This window comes from Durio zibethinus, chromosome 15 (assembly GCF_047325235.1).
Source record: "Durio zibethinus cultivar Kanyao isolate XHJ-2024 chromosome 15, ASM4732523v1, whole genome shotgun sequence".
NCBI lineage: Eukaryota > Viridiplantae > Streptophyta > Magnoliopsida > Malvales > Malvaceae > Durio > Durio zibethinus.
The window spans coordinates 3,289,990-3,310,677 of NC_143176.1; the positions used below are offsets into that span (position 1 = coordinate 3,289,990).

General features: G+C 34.5%; 5 protein-coding genes across 10 annotated transcripts; 1 reads left to right on the forward strand and 4 right to left on the reverse strand.

Moving 5' to 3' along the window:
• Positions 1-1,234: 1,234 nt before the first annotated feature.
• LOC111302245 (heterogeneous nuclear ribonucleoprotein 1-like) lies at positions 1,235-5,446 on the reverse strand. Of its 2 annotated transcripts, none has more exons than XM_089744368.1 (4): positions 4,880-5,446; positions 4,357-4,583; positions 2,835-4,029; positions 1,235-1,848 (listed from the first exon to the last, which is right to left on the reverse strand). In XM_089744368.1, exons 2-3 carry the CDS (start codon positions 4,576-4,578, stop codon positions 2,845-2,847), a joined length of 1,407 nt encoding a protein of 468 aa, XP_089600494.1. In that variant the 5' UTR covers positions 4,579-4,583; positions 4,880-5,446; the 3' UTR covers positions 1,235-1,848; positions 2,835-2,844. The 2 variants fall into 2 exon arrangements, with proteins under 2 accessions (XP_089600494.1, XP_089600493.1); XM_089744367.1 differs by having other exon boundaries at positions 1,235-1,918; positions 4,880-5,445.
• A 2,766-nt stretch (positions 5,447-8,212) lies between these two features.
• On the reverse strand, positions 8,213-10,319 carry LOC111301561 (putative cytokinin riboside 5'-monophosphate phosphoribohydrolase LOGL10). The gene is made up of 4 exons (XM_089744373.1): positions 9,904-10,319; positions 9,267-9,395; positions 8,934-9,118; positions 8,213-8,852 (listed from the first exon to the last, which is right to left on the reverse strand). The coding sequence occupies exons 1-4, from the start codon at positions 10,111-10,113 to the stop codon at positions 8,456-8,458; spliced, it is 921 nt and encodes a 306-aa protein (XP_089600499.1). The 5' UTR covers positions 10,114-10,319; the 3' UTR covers positions 8,213-8,455.
• A 141-nt stretch (positions 10,320-10,460) lies between these two features.
• LOC111301560 (small ribosomal subunit protein eS8-like) lies at positions 10,461-12,755 on the forward strand. Its single transcript, XM_022897329.2, has 5 exons — positions 10,461-10,597; positions 10,688-10,760; positions 11,195-11,528; positions 12,150-12,319; positions 12,461-12,755. Exons 1-5 carry the CDS (start codon positions 10,594-10,596, stop codon positions 12,534-12,536), a joined length of 657 nt encoding a protein of 218 aa, XP_022753064.1. The 5' UTR covers positions 10,461-10,593; the 3' UTR covers positions 12,537-12,755.
• Positions 12,756-12,849: 94 nt separating this feature from the next.
• On the reverse strand, positions 12,850-14,323 carry LOC111301562 (uncharacterized). Of its 4 annotated transcripts, none has more exons than XM_089744369.1 (2): positions 14,143-14,323; positions 12,850-13,425 (listed from the first exon to the last, which is right to left on the reverse strand). In XM_089744369.1, the coding sequence occupies exon 2, from the start codon at positions 13,376-13,378 to the stop codon at positions 13,190-13,192; it is 189 nt and encodes a 62-aa protein (XP_089600495.1). In that variant the 5' UTR covers positions 13,379-13,425; positions 14,143-14,323; the 3' UTR covers positions 12,850-13,189. The 4 variants fall into 4 exon arrangements, with proteins under 4 accessions (XP_089600495.1, XP_089600496.1, XP_089600498.1 ...); XM_089744370.1 differs by having other exon boundaries at positions 12,850-13,437; XM_089744372.1 differs by lacking the exon at positions 14,143-14,323 and adding an exon at positions 13,637-14,076.
• Positions 14,324-15,060: 737 nt separating this feature from the next.
• On the reverse strand, positions 15,061-19,507 carry LOC111301565 (beta-1,2-xylosyltransferase-like). 2 transcript variants are annotated; one of them, XM_022897333.2, is made up of 3 exons: positions 18,514-19,496; positions 17,133-17,282; positions 15,061-16,303 (listed from the first exon to the last, which is right to left on the reverse strand). In XM_022897333.2, the coding sequence occupies exons 1-3, from the start codon at positions 19,174-19,176 to the stop codon at positions 15,581-15,583; spliced, it is 1,536 nt and encodes a 511-aa protein (XP_022753068.2). In that variant the 5' UTR covers positions 19,177-19,496; the 3' UTR covers positions 15,061-15,580. The 2 variants fall into 2 exon arrangements, with proteins under 2 accessions (XP_022753068.2, XP_022753070.2); XM_022897335.2 differs by lacking the exon at positions 17,133-17,282 and having other exon boundaries at positions 18,514-19,507.
• Positions 19,508-20,688: the final 1,181 nt, after the last annotated feature.

A 20,688-nucleotide genomic window follows, 5' to 3' on the forward strand; every position in this document is an offset into this window, starting at 1 on the left:
CAAGGACCAAACACACCCCTCTTTGTCAGGTGAATCATGCTCCTTCTGGGTTTAAATCAGAGTTTTGTCAATCTTCAAAATATTATTTTTGAAATTCAGTTAAGAATAATCATACTTGATCAAGAATTTAGATATATGACTGAAATTAATATTAGATTCACTTATGCTTTCACTGAACGAGGAAAAGAAATGAAGAGCTTAAAGATGCCTGAGTGACGTGCAATTGGCCAACATGGGCCATAGAAATTTTCTACTGAGTTTTGGATCCCAATATCTGTATTACTCGTGGAAAAACCGAACCATCTTCCCAATATTCCCATGCAGATTTCATATCAACCTCTAAAATTGATCAATTATGAAAATGTGGTGAATAGTAAAGTTGAATAATTGATACAAACAACTTACCACCATTTTGATTATCATTTTGTCAATAATCACGTGATCTGTTAATAAACGATCTTGAAAGTGAGATTTTATCCTATATAAAATGCTGAATTTTTAAATTCAACTATCTTAAAAGCGAGATTTTATCCTATATAATCGAACATTTAAGTTTTTGAGTTAATTATTTTATCAGCAGTATCCAATTCTAGAAATTTTGTAATGTTTTGCTAACTTTTTGGCAGCATGAGTTTGCATGGTGAAGTCATTAGTCAAGATCCATCATCCATCTTTGGTCATTCATGGCCACCTGACCTTTTTCTTGACAAACATTTATGAACAAAAGTAGATGGACAGAGAAAGGAAAACAATGGGGAAAAATGTGCTTTTTTTTCATCATGAGAAAGGTTCTCTTCTATCAGCCCCAAAATCCTGGACCCAAATGGCCTTGGGCCTTACCCCACAGATAAAATTTGCAAGCTGATAGCATTATTTTCTGCCAACTTTAAGTGGAAAATGGCATAAAAAATTCACACCAAAGATAGAGAGAGGACCACAAACATAGTAATATCTATTTTAGGTGCCACTATAAAAGCAAAATTCAAATGAAAGTGATTTGAGAACCCAAGCAGCAAAGCATATCTTTGTTTTCTATGGAAGTATGGATAAGAGCTCAGTATGGCCACAGAATAGCCATTGAGAACACATAACTGAAAGTTTATCAGCAGATGGAAACTTCAGAAAAATACAACTAGAATGGCAATTAATGCAGCATTGTAACATTCCAGACATAGAGAACAGTCTATATATCGATCATATCGGTATATCACAACCATAGGAATCAAGTCTGTCATAATCTAATAGCATGGAGATGATTGTTCATATAACAGCAAATGCAAACAGTTACTACATATGCTGTGAGTAAAGTTGTTTGATGTAGTGTCTAGTAAAAAATGAATCACAATCTGTTGGAACTTATTTGATTCGGATTTTATATGGATATCCCTCTAAAGTTTCACACTAGTAAATTGAACAGAAACTCCTTACAATCTGAGATAAAAGCAATCCCAGATAACATGAAGAAAATATAAGGACAAGAACCACCAAGCCTGCCAGGCATTACAGCAGCTGAAAAAATTTTAAAAGAAGAAGGGAAAAAAACTTAATACCCTATTGTTTGATGTACCACTACCGGGACTCCTTGCTGGAGATGCATGGTACATTAATTGGAACCAATCTTCCGGAGTATATATCCCGCAATCTGATTGTACACCTCACTCAAATGCCAAGAAAGGAACCTAATTTTCACTATAAAAATAAAATAGAAAAAAAGAAATTGAAATCTCAAACCTTACAGAAAATCACTCACTCTGAATGTGTATCAAATCAATAACCCTCGTTAGTGCTATAAGATCAATTTCCTCGTAAGTTGACGTAGTAATGAGGCAGTTGTATCAAATCATTCACCTGTTTTTGCATATTCATTCACCCTACATTATAACTTCTGATATCCAAATAACAACCTAGGCAGCTATTCCTGAATAAGAAACAAACAAATAGATGAATTAATAAATGCAGCAAGCTGGCATTCACCTTTTAAGCCTCAACATATCAGCATAAATAAAATGGTCAGAATCAAGCTCAAGTATCAAGATGTAAAAAGTTGTCTTTCAGTGATTCAGTCCTACGAAATTAATAATATTTAAGATTATTGAATTTCCGGTCCATGTACCAGAACAAGTGCAGGAAAGATAGTAATTAAGTTTAGTTTTAAAGTTAAATTTCCCTACTGACTTTTTCTGAGTTATTTATGACAATATCTAGTTCGCAGAGGCCCCAAAAAAGTTCTGCCAAATATTCACTGATGCAAACTGTTTAAAAAGCAAGCATAAATGCAGGGAGGTTGGACAAAGTAATTGACAACAATGGATTCTATCATGGTACCACAAGAAAAGTAAATTTAGTAGGCTGCCCTTACAGGAGGTGATATCAGACATGACACATGATTAAAGATAACCTTCGGAGTCCATTCCAAAAACAAATGTCCAATAGGCCAAACAAGTATGATCTCCACCTTGAAACTAAAACAAATTAAAAAACAAGATCCCCATCTTAAAATCCAAACTCCATGAACTTAAAACAAATTAATTCTGACTTATACTAATGACCTTATCTTTATTCTTTTTGACTCCCTCGGCTAATCAGTTGCCAGAAACAAGTCTATGTAATGGTACCTAACATTATAGACACCAAAGCTATTGGATTCAAGCATCAACAGAATATGACTGCAAGTAGGTTCCAGCACAAGGAAATTTTCATCTGGAGTTGAGAAAGTTCAACTGAACTTTAAGTTGAATATAGTTATTTCCGCCCTGGTGAATCTTGAGCGAATGTAACCTAAATGCATAACCTATTTCTAAAGGTCCACTTCATAAAACTAAAGAGAATATTACCTCTATTGGACTATCTACTTGCAACACTGTAACTTCCAACATAATCCTCTGAGGTTCTTGCAGTAACATCTGAGGATATATTGCCAAGCCTATATCTGAACGAGCTAGAACCATCCAAGTCAGGAGTCACAGACCGCCAAGTTGAGTCACCATAAACTGAGCCACCATGGTACAGATCCCCATAGGACCCCTCAAATTTACCAGTTGCCCCAGCAAATGATAATGTTGGAGCAGCAACAGTGCCAATGTTTCTTCCATATCCTCCCCCTCCCAAACCATAGTCGTCATCAGCACTCCCATAACCAGCACTCCCACCGGTGTAGCCAGAAGCATTCCCTCCACTTTGAGCAGGTGGAGAAGGGTTCCAATTAGCCCCACTATTTCCTAAAGAACCAAAACTCTCGATTCCAGTCCCCAAGTAACCACCAGGCCTGGAAGCATTTGTGGCATTGCTAAGGCCTCCATTTCCCCAGACATTCCGAGTAGCAGAGCTCAAAATGGAATCATTTCTTCCACTTCCAACACCATAGCCAATAGGAGTGTTATATCTGTTTGAATTCCTACTAAAATAGGGGCTAATTATCTGCCCGTATCCAAGACTGTTGCCAAAGTTGGAACTCCCACCATAGCTTGGGCTCATTCCTGGTTCCATATTCATACCTATTCCATAGCCAGTTGTACTAAATGCAGGAAATCCGCTTCGACCACTAGCAAGGGGATTAAACCTACCATCCATCCTGACTCCAAAACCTCCAAGTGGGCTTAGATTATATCCCTGAGTATAACTATTGAGGAAATTGGCAGCCCTACTGAAACCATAATTATATCCAATCACAGGGCTGCGGCTGGGGCCAGGAGATAGTTCTTTAGGAACTGCCCTCTTGACCTCGACCAATTTCCCATTGAGTTCGTGAAATGTTTTATGCAGGACTCTGTCTACCGCTTCCTCTGAATCATAAGTGATGAAGCCAAACCCTCTCGGCCTCTGCGTGTTATGATCATACATCACCACAACATCAGTAATTGTACCAAACTGATCAAAGTAGTTCTTAAAGTCACCCTCAGTGACTGTAGATGCTAAACCTCCCACAAAAATCTTTTTTGTGCGTCCAGGACCGGGAGATCCAGTGATGCTACTCATATTCCTGTTTAAAAAATGTTGATCATCCCTAGGGACAGCCTTCTTTGCCTCAACCTGGAAATTGAGGAGCCAGCAAGTTTAATCAAACAATTGCATCAAAGTTAATATCACAGCCTAAAAATTGGACAGAAATTGACTCAAATAAAATCATATTATATCAATGCCAGAAAATAGTTCAAACTCATTACTTTGTGTCCAGAGAATAGAGAAAAGTTGGCAAACTTTAACTCACTGTGATTATCACAAATCTCAAATCAATTGAGACAAATAACATCCCTCCTCTGTAGGCATTTTCTAGTAGTATTTTAGACAGAAAAAATATATTTAAAATCCCAATTAAATCTGTAATGTGCAAAGGATAATCCTAATCAAGACTCTCACCGTGCGTCCATCAATCATATGCTTATCCATAATTACCCTCTCAGCAACAGCAGGATCAGCAAAGACAACGAAACCAAAGCCACGGGCACGACCTGTGATGCGATCTCTCATGATCATTGCCTCCACCACTTCTCCATACTTCCTGAAATACTCCTTGAGACGTTCCTCATCAGTGTCCCAAGATATCCCACCAATGAACAGCTTACCAAGATCTGATTCCATCTTATCTGCAATCAATCACCATCATCTACCACCAATTTCAAATCCCAAAAAGAAAAATCTGAACTTTTCTCAAAATAAAGTAGCACAATTGGATACAAAGATTAAATTTCCAAATTTAATCAGAATTCTAACACCAATTCAATAAATGCAACTCTTTGACAACTTAAAAAGTCAATCTTGAATTATCCAGTTACCACCAGCGGCTAAAAAGGATCCATCATTATTAGAAAAACAAACAAAAACAGATCAAAATGTGAACGATAACAACAATCAAACAGGAATGGTAAAAGAAGCAACATACCCTTTGATATGAATTATAGACAGAATCCGATCAAAGACAAAGTGGGTAATTGTCAAATCCAATCTAGGATCATCTGAAAACTTCATGCACCAATCAGATAACAACCCAAAATTTCTGAAAATTAAGGCCAGATTATGTGGATCAAGACAAAGGGAGATTATAGAGAAGGATCAGGAAACAGAGAAAAACAGAGAGCAAGAAGCAGAAGAAAAGGAGAGGAAATTTATCATCATGGAAATGACCCAGATGAGAAAATGGAGAGGAAATTAAGATCTGAGATGAGAAATGATAACAAAGGAAACAGAAGAGGAGGTTATGTTGTTCATTTTTTTAATCTTTCTCTTTAAAAAGCCTTTTTCTCTCTTCTCCTTTCTCTCCTCCTCTGTTTCTTTTCTTTCTTGGTTATTCCCCTCCTCTTAATTAAATCAAAAGAAATGGAATTTGAGGAGAGAGATAGACAGAAGAGAAAATATATATGGAAGGGGAGAGATTGAGATTGGCAATCCTCTGGTGTAAGAATATTTGGAGCAGCCTAAAGAGTGATGGCATTGGCTGGAGATGGTGATGTTTTTTTGTTTCTTTTTTTAAACAAATTAATATTAATAAAATTTTATTTTGATTTTTGTAATTTTTAGACATTGAATAAAGTTGTGCCTTATAAGCATATGACATAACTATTCCTTGCTTGGATTGCATGTTTCAACTTTAGCATTTTTTAATCATGAAGCTGACTTTTTGACCATTTTATTATGCCTTAAATTTACATTATTTTATTTTAAACATTTGAATTATTAAACTTTTTATTCTTATTTGCTGCTACAATATATATTTATGGACAGGTTGGTTCCAATGTTTGGCATGCTGTTGTTGTCTGAGTTTATGTTACAATGAAACTTACGGTACAGGTTGAGTCTGGCTGGCTTGAGATCACACATAAAATTAGTGGAGTTACAACTTTAAGGTTAGTTCAATGTTTACTTTATTTTTTTCTCTCAAAAAAACACACAAGATCATCAGATTATTATAATTTCAAGACAATTATCATGATCATGTCTTGTTCTGGATTGTTTGTAGTCCCCAAAAGTACAATCGTATGTTTTGTTTTGTTTAGGACATTTAGATTTGATGCATTCACAAGTTAAGGCTTTGGTTATACCAAAATTAGCAACCTCAAGGATTGGGATGTAATTAATGCTTAATCTGCCATTTACTTCATTTTCTCCCCCACATTCTACCAAAGTTCAGAAAAACTTGACCAGCTGTTGCTATTAAATTAGTAGTGTAAATGAAGAACATCAGATCAGCCAGCTAAATGGTGCAAAATCTATTTCTAAACCTTAAATTCAATGTTATACTACGCGTTTCGTTGAGTTCAATGACTTGTTCTTGGATGCATAGATTATGTTTATAATTTTCTAATATTGGTTGAACAACTTTTTACAGTTAGGCTGGTATAAATTTTATTTGGTGTAAACAGAAAGCAAGGTCCAATGCCTAATTTAGTTGGAACATAGATTGGTTTGTGGTGAAGATATATTGGGATATTCAAGGTTTGGCCTGCATCTTTTAAGCATATATGATAAGAGAACAACCAATCTAAGAAACCATGCAACAGATTGATGATGCCAAATGGCCAAATCCCATTATTCTTTACACGAAAAAATTATGAATGAAAAGTAGCAGCAGAAAAACTATTGTTTGAGCATGTTTCACATGTCATTTTGATCTTATTGCAAGACTATGATTGATGATGATTGCCTTTCTTTCTTGTCAAATTAGACTACAGAAATGGGAAGTGGAAGAACAGGAAAGTGCAGTCTGATAAACAGTTTTCAGCCTGAAAGAGCTGTGCATAGGAAATGTCTTTGATAAACCTAAACCATAGCAACAGGTAAGCATTTACTTTATCTAGATTGCCATGAATAAGCATTTGCAATTTATTTGATTCTTTTTGAACTCTTGACTGCTTACCAGCTTTAATAGTATTTGGTTTGCCTAGTATTAGTAACATTAATGAATAAACTTGCTAAATCATGACTTATAATCGGATTCACTCTCCCTCATTATGTCCATTGGCTTCTGCCTTTCCTGTAAAACGATCAGATAGATGTCTTGGTGAACTTAACATGGAAGTTCCATCTGCAAGACACAGGAAATTGTACTCTTGTTCTGGCGCTAAAGGGAAAATGGAATATAAAACATATTGAAATGTCCACTAATAATTTGATCCTGGAGTGTCGCAAGTCTCGGGTATGACACTGTGAAGCATACATTAATCTGGGTGACCTGATTCCCAAGAAGACCTAGAAGAAACTGAACGATCTTCGTGTGCAAACAAAGCCTCGTCTATGTTCTCCAAAACCTCTGATGTAGTTGGTCCATCTTGTGGTGAATGAGATACACGCTTAAGAGTAAAGGAAATGCCCACTGCAGGGCAGCTTTGCTGACCTCCTTGTCGAAGACCTCTCTAGTCCATTCTTCCCTTACCATTGACCTGACCCACCGAGGAAGATCTACTCCAGTGTTTTCAACAGTCTTGCCAGTTAGTAACTCCAGTAGGATAACTCCCCAGTGGAAAACATGGCCTTGTTATGATAACCTTTTCTCAGGTGCGATATAACCCGTGGAAGATAAGAGGCTTTCGGGGTCTAAAAGCCTTGAAATCCTATATTCAATTATAAATTGTTCCATGTTTTCACTAACAGTATATTTGAGAGCTTTAGATTTCCATGAGGAATGCTCTCCTGGTCATTCAAACTCTGATATATCAATGCCAAACCCCTTGCAAGCCACTTGCTATGGTCAGTCTAAGTCTCCAGGAAATTCTCTTGTACCCTAAGTGTAGCCTACAGGTAAACAAAACAACTTTCATTAAATAGGAATGAAGATACATTATTTTCAATCATTTACATGAAGAAATAACAGTGAAGATGTAATGAAAATCATGTTCATTGAATGATGGAGGAAATTTCTCAAAAATCCCACCTTAATTTCTTGATCTCCATTGATACATTTAATTAGCCTACTTAATTGTCTTAAAATTTTTAATCCGCAATCTTATACTTTCTTACCATAGCTAATACTTCATATCTCAGAAAAACTTGTTCTGACTTGGACTAAGCTAGACATTCTTAAACTCTGTTCTTGTCTCAATGATTGATGCTTTTGTTCATTAGGTTGTTCAATCATGAGACCCTCTAACTTGATTGTAAATGGAACCATGTAAAGATGGTGTTAATTTTGATTTTGATTGAATGATTACATGATTCCACTTACAATCAAGTTAACCAGAAGATCCTCCAACTTGTTCAGGCACCATCATTACATGTAATGGAACCAAAAAATAGAATGATTTATTGACTCTTATAATTCATAGTAGAAGATACAAAGAATTCTAAAACATAACATGGACAGAGTCACCAATTGATGCCAAGATTAGTTCATACATCTCTGAGGAATTCATATCTTGCTTTAGTATTTTCTATTGGATCCAAATTCTGAAAAACATCAGTTTCTGGAGTTCACAATGAATGGTAGCACACAAAACCTTCTATATCCATCCCCTTGTCAGCTTCTTTAAGGGAAACTTCTTTCACGTGCACTTATAAGTTCCATTTCATGCTTGGCTTTATCAGGAAAAGGAAGATCATAAAACTCCGCCAAGTAAGCTAAAGCTTCTGAATTAGTGTCACAGATCTTCCACAATGATGAAACCTCTCCCTTGGAAACGGTACCCCAACCCTCACAATTGTCAAGAAAGTCTAACAGCTTTCCATAGAATGAGTCATAGTTCATTATGATGAAGGGAACTGGACGCTCTGATCCAATCCTTTCAAGCTGAATCAGTCCCAGTATCTCAAACATCTCATCAAGAGTACCAACACCACCTGGGAGAGCAACTAGAGCTGTCTTATCAGAGTTAGAACTCCGAACTGCAGCATCAACCAACCCATGCTTCCTAGCAGAGAAAAACCTGCATTTTATTTTAACCATCATTCAAATGCATAGATTTAAAGTGGTTTCAGTAAACCCCTTTGGAAGCAGTAAGGTTGACGTGCATGTAAGATACGTTTCTGGAAGCAGATATGGATGAAACTTTGAGGTAGTCCATTCTCCAGCTTTCCTACCCATCTTAAACCCACCAACTGGTCTTCCAGCTTGCAGAGCACCCTTAATAGCAGCATCCATGAGGCCAGGACCAGTCCCCGTCCATGTGGTACAGCCCAAAGGATTTGCTATCTGCTAAGCAAGAAATTAAACTCATGAAGAGGATGGAGAGAAACGAACGAAATGAAGAAAATCCTAAGCATTGGGAAAATAGTTCCAACATAGACTTATGTTTGCTAAAACGATTTAGAGAGATACACGGCTCTATAAGTTAACTCGCCTCTCTGCCCAGCTCCAGTGTTTGCAAGTAATGTGGATGGCCTGGACCTATCCTCGACGAACCCAAGTACACAACTCCCCTTCCTATTCTGTGTTTGAGTTCATAGCATTGTTCTTTCCCCTTTCTGACCTTTCAAATGAGAAAACAAAATTAGCAAATTCTCACTTCACAGAAAACCTGCCAAATGCCAATATATCTCAAAATAAAATATAACCAGCAGCAGAAGATGACATCCATTATCTAAATCTTATAAGGAAATTAAATTTCCATGCAAAAAATGGCAGCAACTCAACTTGTATCTCTAAGAGAATTTTCCATTACCATGAGCAAACTAGAAAGAATAGCATTGCACGTTCAGGCAGGACACTATATCAGCTAAGCATGTTCAGAGTTCTCAAGTATCAAAAGAAAAGAAAAAGCCAAAAAATATACCCAACATGGATCTTTGTTCGGAGATTTTGCTGGCACAATATGAATCAAGTCTAACTTTTCAAATCAAAAGCTATGGCTATCCAATACGAAAATCAGCATTCTCAAGGCTATAACATGACTCGTACATCAAAAGTGATTAGATAAGAATCAGAAATGGCTCATAAAAAGGATTGAATCTTTGGGTTGAATTGAAGATTGGGATTACCTCATTGGGGGCTTGTTCTTTCTTCAAAGTCAATAAACTAACTCTTGCAAGTGAAACTCTTCCCAGGTTAAAAGCCTTGAAATTCTTAACCAACTTGAAGCCAACACCAAACCTCTCTTTCAAAGTGAAAGATTGAAACCTGACATTCCATAGCTGGGAATCTCTAACTGAAAAATAAGAACCTAATGAACCCAACACTGCAAACCCCATTAAAACACCCTCCAAATGTATCAAAGACAAGTTGTTATCTTAAAATTTGCAAGTTGTGAGGGAGTTTTAGAGAGATAAGGAATAATTGGGTTCCAATTTGCTTTGCTTGTTGTTGCCATTGTTAACGAAGTTGGGAGCTTTGGTTGTCTCTAATCTGTTGGGACAATATTTTAAGGTTGTAATAAATTAAACGGTTGTCATTTTTTAGGTTATTTTTAAAGGAAGTGCTTTAATGCTAAATCATGAACCCAAACAATTTATTGGGCCAAAAGATATCATCTACCCATGGACTACATTGCCCTGACACAAACCCAACCCAAATAGGATATTATTGTAATTTCACAAGAACTAGGGTTTTTGGGTAAACCAAGCTTCAAATCTCCTGCTGTCACTACCTCTGAAACCCTAGCATCCTTCTCTTGGGAGATTTGCTTCAACACAAAAACCCCCCAGAAGGCTTGATCTTTTCCCTCAGCCAAAATGGGTATTTATCAAATTCCTCTAATTTTTCGTTAATCTTTTCTAAATCATGTGATTTTCTTGTTTAATGATTTTAATTTCTTTTTCTTGATAGGTATTTCTCGTGATTCCATGCACAAGAGGCGTGCCACTGGTGGCAAAAAGAAGGCTTGGAGGAAGAAGAGAAAGTAATATGCAAAACCCTTTTTTTTTTTTTTTGTTTTTGGTGTTTTGATTTTTCTTGATCATTTTTCCTCTGTTTGGTTGCTTAGATAGTTTATTTAAAATGATTTAAAAGATGGTGTTTTTGTTCTTGTAATTTACTTGACCTAATATTATAGTTTCGGCCTTTAGTTTTAGATTTAGCTTCATTTTATTGTCATATGAAATTCTTGTTGCAATTTTATTGAGCTTTATTTGGATTTTTTTGGTTAATTGATTCTAATTGCATAGCTTGGCTGTAATCCATGCTATTTATTTAATGACTGTAAAAGTTGTGCCTTTCTAGTTTGTTTAGATGCCATAGATCTTGTCCTGTTTCCTTTGTTATTGGGTTATTTCACTTGATGTTTTCAATCAGAGTTTATATTGTTTTCTAAATTATGGTGGTTTATTTTTTAAGGTATGAGCTTGGAAGGCAACCAGCAAACACAAAGTTGTCAAGCAACAAGACAGTCAGGAGGATCAGGGTTCGTGGTGGAAATGTGAAGTGGCGTGCTCTGAGGCTTGACACTGGAAACTATTCGTGGGGAAGTGAGGCTGTGACTCGTAAGACCAGAATTTTGGATGTGGTGTACAATGCATCCAACAATGAGCTGGTTCGCACTCAAACTCTGGTCAAGAGTGCTATTATTCAGGTTGATGCTGCTCCATTCAAGCAGTGGTATCTCCAGCACTATGGTGTTGACATTGGTCGCAAAAAGAAAACAGCAGCAGCAGCCAAGAAAGAAGGAGAGGTAGGAGGATTATTTTTATGTTTTGGTCACTTGGACACTGCTTCAATAGATTAGTTCCTATGTTGATGAGTTAATTGTCTTTATTGGCAGTTTGTGTTTTTCTTTTAATATTTTGGTGTCATATGGAAATTGATCCTTGATGTTGTCCACTGTGTTAGTGAGTAGCCGATTTTAGTTTCTCTTTCTTCTTTTCCTGCAAGTGGCTATTTGTCTTCGCTCGGTTCTACTTATTGCACTATTAGAGCTGTCTGTGCATATGAGAGGTTATTTCTATATCCAATACTTGGACTCAGGGATGAGTGTTAGATAAGGGTATGTGTCCGACAATGGTATGCCTGATTTTTTTCCTTAGTTTTCCATATATGTGGAGGGTTGGACCTCCATAGGTGCTTCGAGGAAATGAAGAGTTAGAGCAACATAGATTTATGCAGTGCTAGCATGTTAGTTGGTTTCTGCACCTTCTCCAACTTGGCTCCTTACAAAATGGAAATTATTAGTAATACAGGTTATATGGTAGGCAAGACTTGAGGTTAAGCATAATGATGTTTCTGCTTCTTTTAATCTTCAACTGAGGTTATTGCTGTTTACAATTTTACATTGTTTCGCTTCATTTGTATTTAGGAAGGTGAAACTGTTACTGAGGAGGTGAAGAAGAGCAACCATGTCCTGAGGAAGCTGGAGAAACGCCAGCAGAATCGCAAGCTTGATCCGCATATTGAGGAGCAATTTGGTAGTGGTCGTTTGTTGGCTTGTATCTCTTCAAGGCCTGGTCAGTGTGGCCGTGCTGATGGGTATGTCATGTCTTGAAAGTTAGCCTCAATAAGAGCTTTTCCATTCACTAATCTCTTGGATGATATGAAAGACAACTATTTTTTAGGTCATACTAATTATTTTCTTTCTTATTCTGATATGATGTCAAATGGTTTTGACAGGTATATCTTGGAGGGCAAAGAGCTGGAATTCTACATGAGGAAGATCCAGAGAAAGAAGGGAAAGGGAGCTGCCTAAAATTTTGTTACTTGATATATCATCTTTCTCATCAGAATGGCCTTTTTCCCTTGCTTCCACCTTAGCAGAACATTAAGATTGTGTTAGTGTTGAACTTGTAGTTTGAATGTCAACTAGTGTGTCCTATTCATGAGTATTATTTTTTTTTATTTGAAGTTAGATGATCTTTAACTTTATAAGTACTGTTTTTGTATTTAAAGTTAGTTTTTACTTGCTTAACTCCTTTGCTTTATCTAGCAAGTGGTATTATAAACTAGATTTCTACTCGAGCATATTATAACAAGATTTAGTAATTTAAAATGATACGATGGTATAACACAAAAATCATAAAAAAAATATGATAATGATAGGAATTAAAATTTTAATAATAATCAGATACAAGTTTTTTTTTGTATTAAAAAAAAAAAAAGTGGCACCAAATTTGTGCAAAATTCAATGCGAATAAAGAAGGTTTCAGTTTTGCTCAAATGACTGATTATCATGTACAATGATTGGAGCCAATGCCAATGCTAAAGCTTGAAAGAAACCCTGGGACACTGCATGTAGAGCCTAAACCAAAGTGACATCCTAATGCCAGTTCTTATTACTATAAGCACAAGATGAGAGCAGAGAATGTGAATAAAACCAAGGTAAATGGAGCAACAAGGGCAACTCTATGGTTTGCCATATTTCTTTCTTAACCTCTCCTTGACAAAATCATCTCGAGCTTTAGTTCGTGCTTGCTGAGGAGCAACGTGTACATAAGAGAGATGTTTACCGATTGCGAAAAGGCCTGCACCAGCAATGAAGCACCCCACAGTCATAGCTAGCTTCTTGGGTGTGGATGGAAAGCAGGAAACCATCTTTGCCTATCACCAAAGCAAGTGCACGCCACAGATGGATAAAATACCTATAAAAAATACTGTTTAAAATGAATCATGTCACATGATGAAGAACAAATATAAGCAAAACTAATTCAACAAACCTTGAAAATGTTCGAGCTAACATAGATCCCAGAAGCAAACAAATCCACTAATGTACACACTTTAAGACCTCCCATTGAGGGGCTTAGGTGGGTAACGTTAAAAACATGGATTATTGTTATTAGAATTATTACAAACCAAAGTGAATTTGACAATATTCCCACAAATGCTCTGCTCTCATAACTGCAAATTGAACACATGCTTTTCTCAGAGGCAATTTGTCAGACATTTGGCAGGCTTTCTTGATTTACCCAAGTTTATTTCAGATTAACCTTTGCCTTGAGTAGTTGCAGTAGCGAATAATGACACGATATAGAATATAAACACAATGTTTAAGCACCATATCATGCATATATATCCATTTCATATCTGTGCGCATGCATGCATGTACATTTATTTGTCCTAAGCTAAACTTTTGTGTTTCTTCATTTACGTGTACATCTGGTAATTTATAAAACAATGATATTACATGAACACAATACAAAAATAAAATATAAAGATAACACAACTTAAAATTTTATCAATAATTATTCGTGAGTTTAACAAAACTAAATAATGTATTTCATATTTTCGTATCGAACTAATTTTACGTATGTATATGTAGCTACTGATTTTACAAAGCGAAACAAACATAAAATTCATACCTCAAACTGCTTTAAACACACGAGTTGCCAAAGAATGAAGTTCAATTTTTCTTTTTTTTTGGATAAAATAATTTAGATATAGTCTAAGGGTAGAATATTTTGAGTTTCAAATTTGACATAAAATAAGACAAATTCAAGGGGCAATCCTTGCCAGACCCTAACTGGGATTATCGAAGTAAATGTAAGCCCATTTGGAGAGTATTAATGATAATTCGAAATATGAAACAAATACCAATAAGTGATTAGTTCAATCAGTTAAGTTCATTTTTTCTGATGAAAAAGTCTTGAGTTTGAGTATTGTCGGCGATAACTCGTTAGAGTTATCTTGAATTGATTAACTTGCAATCACTTGTCTTAAACTATCAAGTATAATACATCTTATTCTGACATAAAATATTAAATAATTTATTTATTCTCGAATTTATTCTTATAAAAAAAATGATATAAATAGATATATAAAAATAATATAATTTAAATTTTTATAAAAATACGTATTTTTGATAAAACTTAAAATATATATTTTATATTCTAACATACCAATATAAATTATAATATAATAACTTTTGTGTTTTATATTTATTTAATATTTAACACTTAATTTATCATATAACGGAGATATCATGATTTTGAGACCGTTAGAAAAATTTAAATACAAATCACCATTAATTTTTTTAGTTAGATACAATTAATCATTTATTAAAATTTATTTTTTTAATAAAATTTTAAAATTAATTAAAAAAATTTTTAACCTACAAAAATAATTTAAGTTTGGAAAGTCCAAAATTATTAACACCCTACGGCGCCAATACCCAGACTTAAGGAGGATCAAGGAGGATTCGACTCAAGAAGGGAACTCAACCAAAACCTTGGAATCCACGTCCCCAAATCTTACGCGCGCACACAAAAAAAAAAAAAAGCTGAAAGGAAAAAGCACTCATATGGCATCATTTTCATTTAAGAAATGTTCATCCTCAATTCATCCTGAGACACACTGTTATCATAGAGTTACAACATACAATCATCTAAAAACACCCATGTCACATTCAAAGAATACAAGGAAAGAAAACAATAACGTGTCCAAGAAAGAAAAAAATTGAACTTTAACCTGTAAGCTAAAATCTAATGATGACAATATATCAGACTTAAATTTTTCCATCTTTGAATGATTGAATAATGCCGATATCCATCACCAACCAGATTGATTTCGGCGTCTCCTTTATCATTTGTTCATATAGCATATCTTTCTTTGAGTTAGTTATGAATTCAATCCCTTAACAGGAATGAACAACCTGTAAAGAATCTCTTCTATGTTTCTTCAGTAAGTGCCGGATAAAAACCAGGAAAAAAGAGCAAAATCTTGCAAGGACAGCTCCAACAGGAAGTTATAGTTCCAAGCTTAGATGAGGTTACTTGGAATTTCTGTCAGAACCAAAATATTTTAGCATCCAAGACTCCTCATTATCTTGTTAAGCTTATCAATGACAACTCCAGGTTTGGCATGTGATCCGTCAAGGTTAATGGCATGATACTGCAATCCTTTCCACTGGGCAATCAATTGAAAGTGTGGCCGTCTGAAAAAGCTGCTAATAAGCTCGAGAATCACCGTGTTTGGTGTTGCAGATACTATGTGTGTGAGACCAGCACCATGAGCACCAATGATAACTGAAGCATCCTGAATGGCTTGGACCTGTTCCTTCATGGTCATGTGAGCAAACAAACCATTGATGAGGTTTACTTTGCATTGCAGATGATTAGATGCCCACCTCTGTAGTGAATCAAACACTTCTTGTTCATTGCTAAGTCTAGATTCAACTTTACCTTTATGGCGTGGATGAGCTAAGTAATCTTCTCGACGTACAAAGAGAACATTATGACCTGAGGCTGCCTTCTCAGCATGATGTCTGTTTACCGGAAACCCAAAAGCAATTCTGATCATTTCTCCAAACTCAGATAATCGAGCTGTTTTTTTGTCATCAGGGCTTTGCCATAGATCTTGTGCAGAAGCTCCATGACAGTTTATATCTTCGGTAAGCCCTTTAAATAATGGAGTCTCATATCCCAAAGGCGATAAAACAGCGTGGCGGAAACAGACAGGACCACTAAAGTTTTTAGCAAATCTGAGGCTTGAAAACAATGCTTTCCATGTATCTTCTAATTGCGTCTGGAAATATTCAGCCAAGAAAAAAAAATCAGCAATTGTAGGATAATAAAGCATTTTAGCAGACAAACCATGTAAACTCAAGAGGAGATGTTTAAAACATTGATAATAAACAACTTCTTGTTGCAAGCATAGGGAACAGGGGGATCACTGATGACATGTTACACCTCGGCAGCACAACTTAAAAGGAAGGCAAATCGGGGCAGTGGCACGTAATAGAAGTTCTTCAACCATAGCAAACAGAAGATTCCTCATGGTTGAGAGTTGAAAAAGAAAAGCTAATATACAAAAATCAAATACTATCCTTGTGAAATAAAATAATAATAATAATTGTATAAGAATTAATTTTAGCAGCACAAGCATTTGATGTAATGTTGAAATTAAGCTTAAATGTAGCTAACTTGAAGAATTTTGCTTACTGTATTGTAAATAATTCAGGATGAACCATATCTATATGACATTTTTGCCATTTAGTGAGGATGACTGCTGAACTTATTAGAACAATGCATCGGGGAAGACAAGAAATTAAGCATTGAGCAAACATTACAGTTACGTATTCGAATGCGGGAAGGATGGGTTTAAATAGGTAATATAATTCTCTCATTGTTTCATTATTTATTAACCCAACATTCCTCCCAATTCCAATCTATGAACCCTCTCCCCTCATTCCATTCAGGCAAGAAAAGACGCTTGTCCCAGCCTAAAACATCAATTTTTTCTCATTAATTCTTGTACATAAAGAACAAATAACATGGTAATAAAAGAACGGTAATATGTTACAAAGAACAAAGAGTATGTTAGAAACTGAGTATGGAATATTGAGCAAGTATACCTCACAATGACCATCCACAAAGACCACATGTGGCCGATTAGGCAAGCCGGTAACCCTAGAAGACACATATGCACTGTACCAATCCGTCACAGTGTGGAAAAGATTTGCGTACTCATATCTTGTTACCAGAAGTGTAGGCTCCTCTACCCACTGTAATCAGAGCTTTCCACATCAGAATCCATAAAACCAGAACTAACAATCAACAAACTGAATTGATTTAGAAGAGGAATTGAAGAAACTAACTAGCTAATATAGCAAGAATTAAGTTCATATTTCCATAAAAATGGCATAAATTAGAAGAAGGAAAAAAAAATGAATTGAATTAGAAGAAAATGAACAAATCAACTACTCTGCAAAATCAAACTCATTTCTACTTACAAATTATATCAGTTTTCTACTTTCTAACTAACTGATATGACACCAAAGTTGCAGCATCTCACTTCATAATAATTGGGAAATCAGAATCAAGAAAAGCAACTATTAGACCGATAAAACTTGGGCTGTAAACAAACCGAACATGAACAAACGAACGTATGTTTGTGGTTTGTTCATTTATTTTTAGAGGTGCTCAAGTTCGGTTTATGTTCGCTAAGAAAATTGTTTTGTTCGTCCGTGTTCGGTTTGTTTATATAGTAGATTTAAATAGTAGGTTGTTCGCGTTTGGTTCGTATTCAGTTCAATTAAGTTAAACGAGCTCATTCGTGAACATTAAACGAATATGTTCACGAACATTTATAAACAAACATATTTATGAATAATAAACAAACTATAACCAAACAAATTTAAACAAACAAACCTTAAACAAATATAAATGAACCCAAACAAACATAAATGAACCTTAAAATATTATTAGTAATTTTATTAATATCATTATAAACAAATAGCAAATGAACAACAAACGAATAATAAACTAACGAGTTTTAAACGAGCTTATTCACGAACATAAACGAATCAAACAGACCTCTATTCGTGTTCAGTTCGTTTAATAAACAAACATAAAAATATTGTTCAAGATCATTTGTTAAGTTTAACAAATGAACATAAACAAACAAAAATCAAACATGCTCACGAACGGTTAATTAAAAGTTCTATAGGATTACACCCTAGATAAAACTAACTAATCCAGCTAAGACAGGATAAATTTCCCGATACAATACACAAATAGATCAGCCTAAACATCGTTTTTGACATACAGACTTGCATTAAATTATAATCTATATCTGCAGTAAGCATTAATATACTTCCAACTAATCAGGAAGTTAGAAAACCATCATCATTACTATGAATAAAATCAAACCCAGAATTTGCAATTTCATCAAACATCAAGATCAATGAACAGAAATCAAAACTATGAAAACAAGATTCAGAAACTGAGTCTAACCTCTTGACAAGTGAAATCGTTTTCACCCACAACAACAATAGACCTAACCAATTCCCTCATAGTATGCCTTAAAACATCCCCAACAGGTAAAAATTCATCCAAATACTCCTCCCCAACAAGCTTCGTTTTCTTTAACCTTGCTCCTCCTTCACCTTCAACCTCAAAAGCTCCATCTTGAAACTCAGGCAACTCTTCTTCTTCATTTCTCCCAATAACATCCTCCAACTTTTCACCTCCTCTTGACATCTTAATCTTCTCAGGATCCATCCTTATTTTCCCACCTTCACAAACTGAACTCCTCAAAGTCCCAGAGTAATGACACCTAAACCAACTCGACCCGGATCTCACGGCGGCTTTTGCGGATAAAACATCAGCCACCCTTGTAAACCCATTTCCAAAATAAGCTTCACATGACTTTAAATCTACGTTTGGGGTCAAAGACCAAGGCAGATATGATGGGATGATTGGCCAAGCCTTTGACAAATGGGGTCCACGGTGTGGGACTATTCCGGGAAAACTCTCCACCGTCGTGTCACGATGGTTCTGCGCCAGATTCTGGTGGTTGTTGTGATGGCCGGATGAGAAGTAAAGGTAAAGAGAGATGGAATTTAGAGCAAAGAGAGCTAAGAGGACCTTGAGAAGAGTGGAATGTTTCTTGTTCATGTTTGGGTTTTTTTTTTTCAAATTAGGTTCCGAAAGTTTAAGATTTTGGGTTTTTGATGACTATAGTTTGACAAGAAACAGGTTTCTGTTGGGAAAGTCTTGTGTTTTGTTTTTGAGAAGTTTCGGTAATTTAGTTTCTGTAGGAAAGTAAAAAGTGAAGGTCGCAAACGAGTATTAGTTTTGTACTTTAACTTTTGTCTTTTGAATTTTGATTATATTCTTTTTTTTTAACCAAAAAAAAAAATCAATATTCCCATCTTTTCAATTTTCTTAGTATTTTTTTTATATGGTGAATAAAATGAATAATTTTTATTATTAATAAGGTTTTAAAAGTTACTTAATAAGGATGAAAAATAAATAAATAAATTATAAATTAATTTAAAATTATAATGTTTAATTTAATTTGAATCGATTTTTTATTTAATTTAAATTAAATTTAAATATTAAATATATATATATCAAATTTAAATTAATTTTAAATCAGAGGTGAAAAATTAAAAAAAAATCGAATTAAATTATATATAATTTTTTAATTTATATATATTGTAAAATTTTATAAATAAAAATAATAATTTTATATCAAAATTTACTTAAATATATTAAAATAATATATAAAAAATAAAAAAAATTTAAAAACTTATAAATCAAATGAAACTGATAAAATTAAATTTAATTTGATTTAGATCGAACAAAAATTTAATTTGAATTTAAATCAAATTTTAAACTTGTATAATATTATATAATATCTATCAAACCATTATCACCACTATTTAATAAAATGTTTTTTTCTTTTGACAAGAATCAAGGAAAAAGAAAGTTATTAAATTTAAAATAAATGATATAAATCCAATTTTAAGTTAAAAACTTTATTTTAGAGTTTGAACAGGAAAAATTTGGTGAGCTTATTAAATTAATTGATTTATTGATGTGTAAATGACACTTAACCTACAAAATTTTATCCATTTTAATTTTAAGATCATTAAAACTCATTAAACAAATATTTTAATTTTTATTCCAAGGCCAAAACCAAAGAGAAATTGTTATCAATTGCTCCACTTTCACCAAGTCAACATCTCAATTTTTTTCTTCTCCTTATAGCAATCAAGACCATTTGGTGCATAAAATTAAGGAAACATCCCATGACTCTCTTTGACATACTCTTTGCTAAAATTAACGAGTTCATAAGACAAAACAAGAACCAGAAAATCCAGGTTAGGACCAGCTTATTGACCCATTGAGCTTTTATTAGCTGATGAAATTGGTGAGACCTTTTGCAACTTTGAAGTTTTGATTTTTCATTTTTGTGAAAGATGATAAATTCTAAATCTGAAGATTTATTTATATATTCTCATAGTATAAAATATTAAAATTTATATATTTATACCATATTTTATTAAACTCATATTAAATTATTATTAAAATTTTAAATTATATCATCGTAACCTTTATTCAATTCTTGTTTATATTATATCACCGTGTTTTTCCTAGATTTAATAGACTCTACTCATGTTT

Excerpts from the sequence above, each read along its gene's own strand:
- LOC111301561 (XM_089744373.1), bottom strand. The coding sequence starts at position 10,113 with ATGGGGTTTGCAGTGTTGGGTTCATTAGGTTCTTATTTTTCAGTTAGA. Across the intron at positions 9,396-9,903 it reads AAGAACAAGCCCCCAATGAG|GTCAGAAAGGGGAAAGAACA; the intron begins GTAATCCCAATC and ends CTCATTTGAAAG. Across the intron at positions 8,853-8,933 it reads GAAACGTATCTTACATGCAC|GTTTTTCTCTGCTAGGAAGC; the intron begins GTCAACCTTACT and ends AATAAAATGCAG.
- LOC111302245 (XM_089744368.1), bottom strand. The coding sequence starts at position 4,578 with ATGGAATCAGATCTTGGTAAGCTGTTCATTGGTGGGATATCTTGGGAC. Across the intron at positions 4,030-4,356 it reads ATATGATTGATGGACGCACG|GTTGAGGCAAAGAAGGCTGT; the intron begins GTGAGAGTCTTG and ends CTCAATTTCCAG.
- LOC111301565 (XM_022897333.2), bottom strand. The coding sequence starts at position 19,176 with ATGAACAAGAAACATTCCACTCTTCTCAAGGTCCTCTTAGCTCTCTTT. Across the intron at positions 17,283-18,513 it reads ACGATTTCACTTGTCAAGAG|TGGGTAGAGGAGCCTACACT; the intron begins GTTAGACTCAGT and ends CTCTGATTACAG. Across the intron at positions 16,304-17,132 it reads TTGTGGATGGTCATTGTGAG|ACGCAATTAGAAGATACATG; the intron begins GTATACTTGCTC and ends GAATATTTCCAG.
- LOC111301562 (XM_089744369.1), bottom strand. The coding sequence starts at position 13,378 with ATGGTTTCCTGCTTTCCATCCACACCCAAGAAGCTAGCTATGACTGTG.
- LOC111301560 (XM_022897329.2), top strand. Across the intron at positions 10,761-11,194 it reads GCTTGGAGGAAGAAGAGAAA|GTATGAGCTTGGAAGGCAAC; the intron begins GTAATATGCAAA and ends TTATTTTTTAAG. Across the intron at positions 12,320-12,460 it reads CAGTGTGGCCGTGCTGATGG|GTATATCTTGGAGGGCAAAG; the intron begins GTATGTCATGTC and ends TGGTTTTGACAG.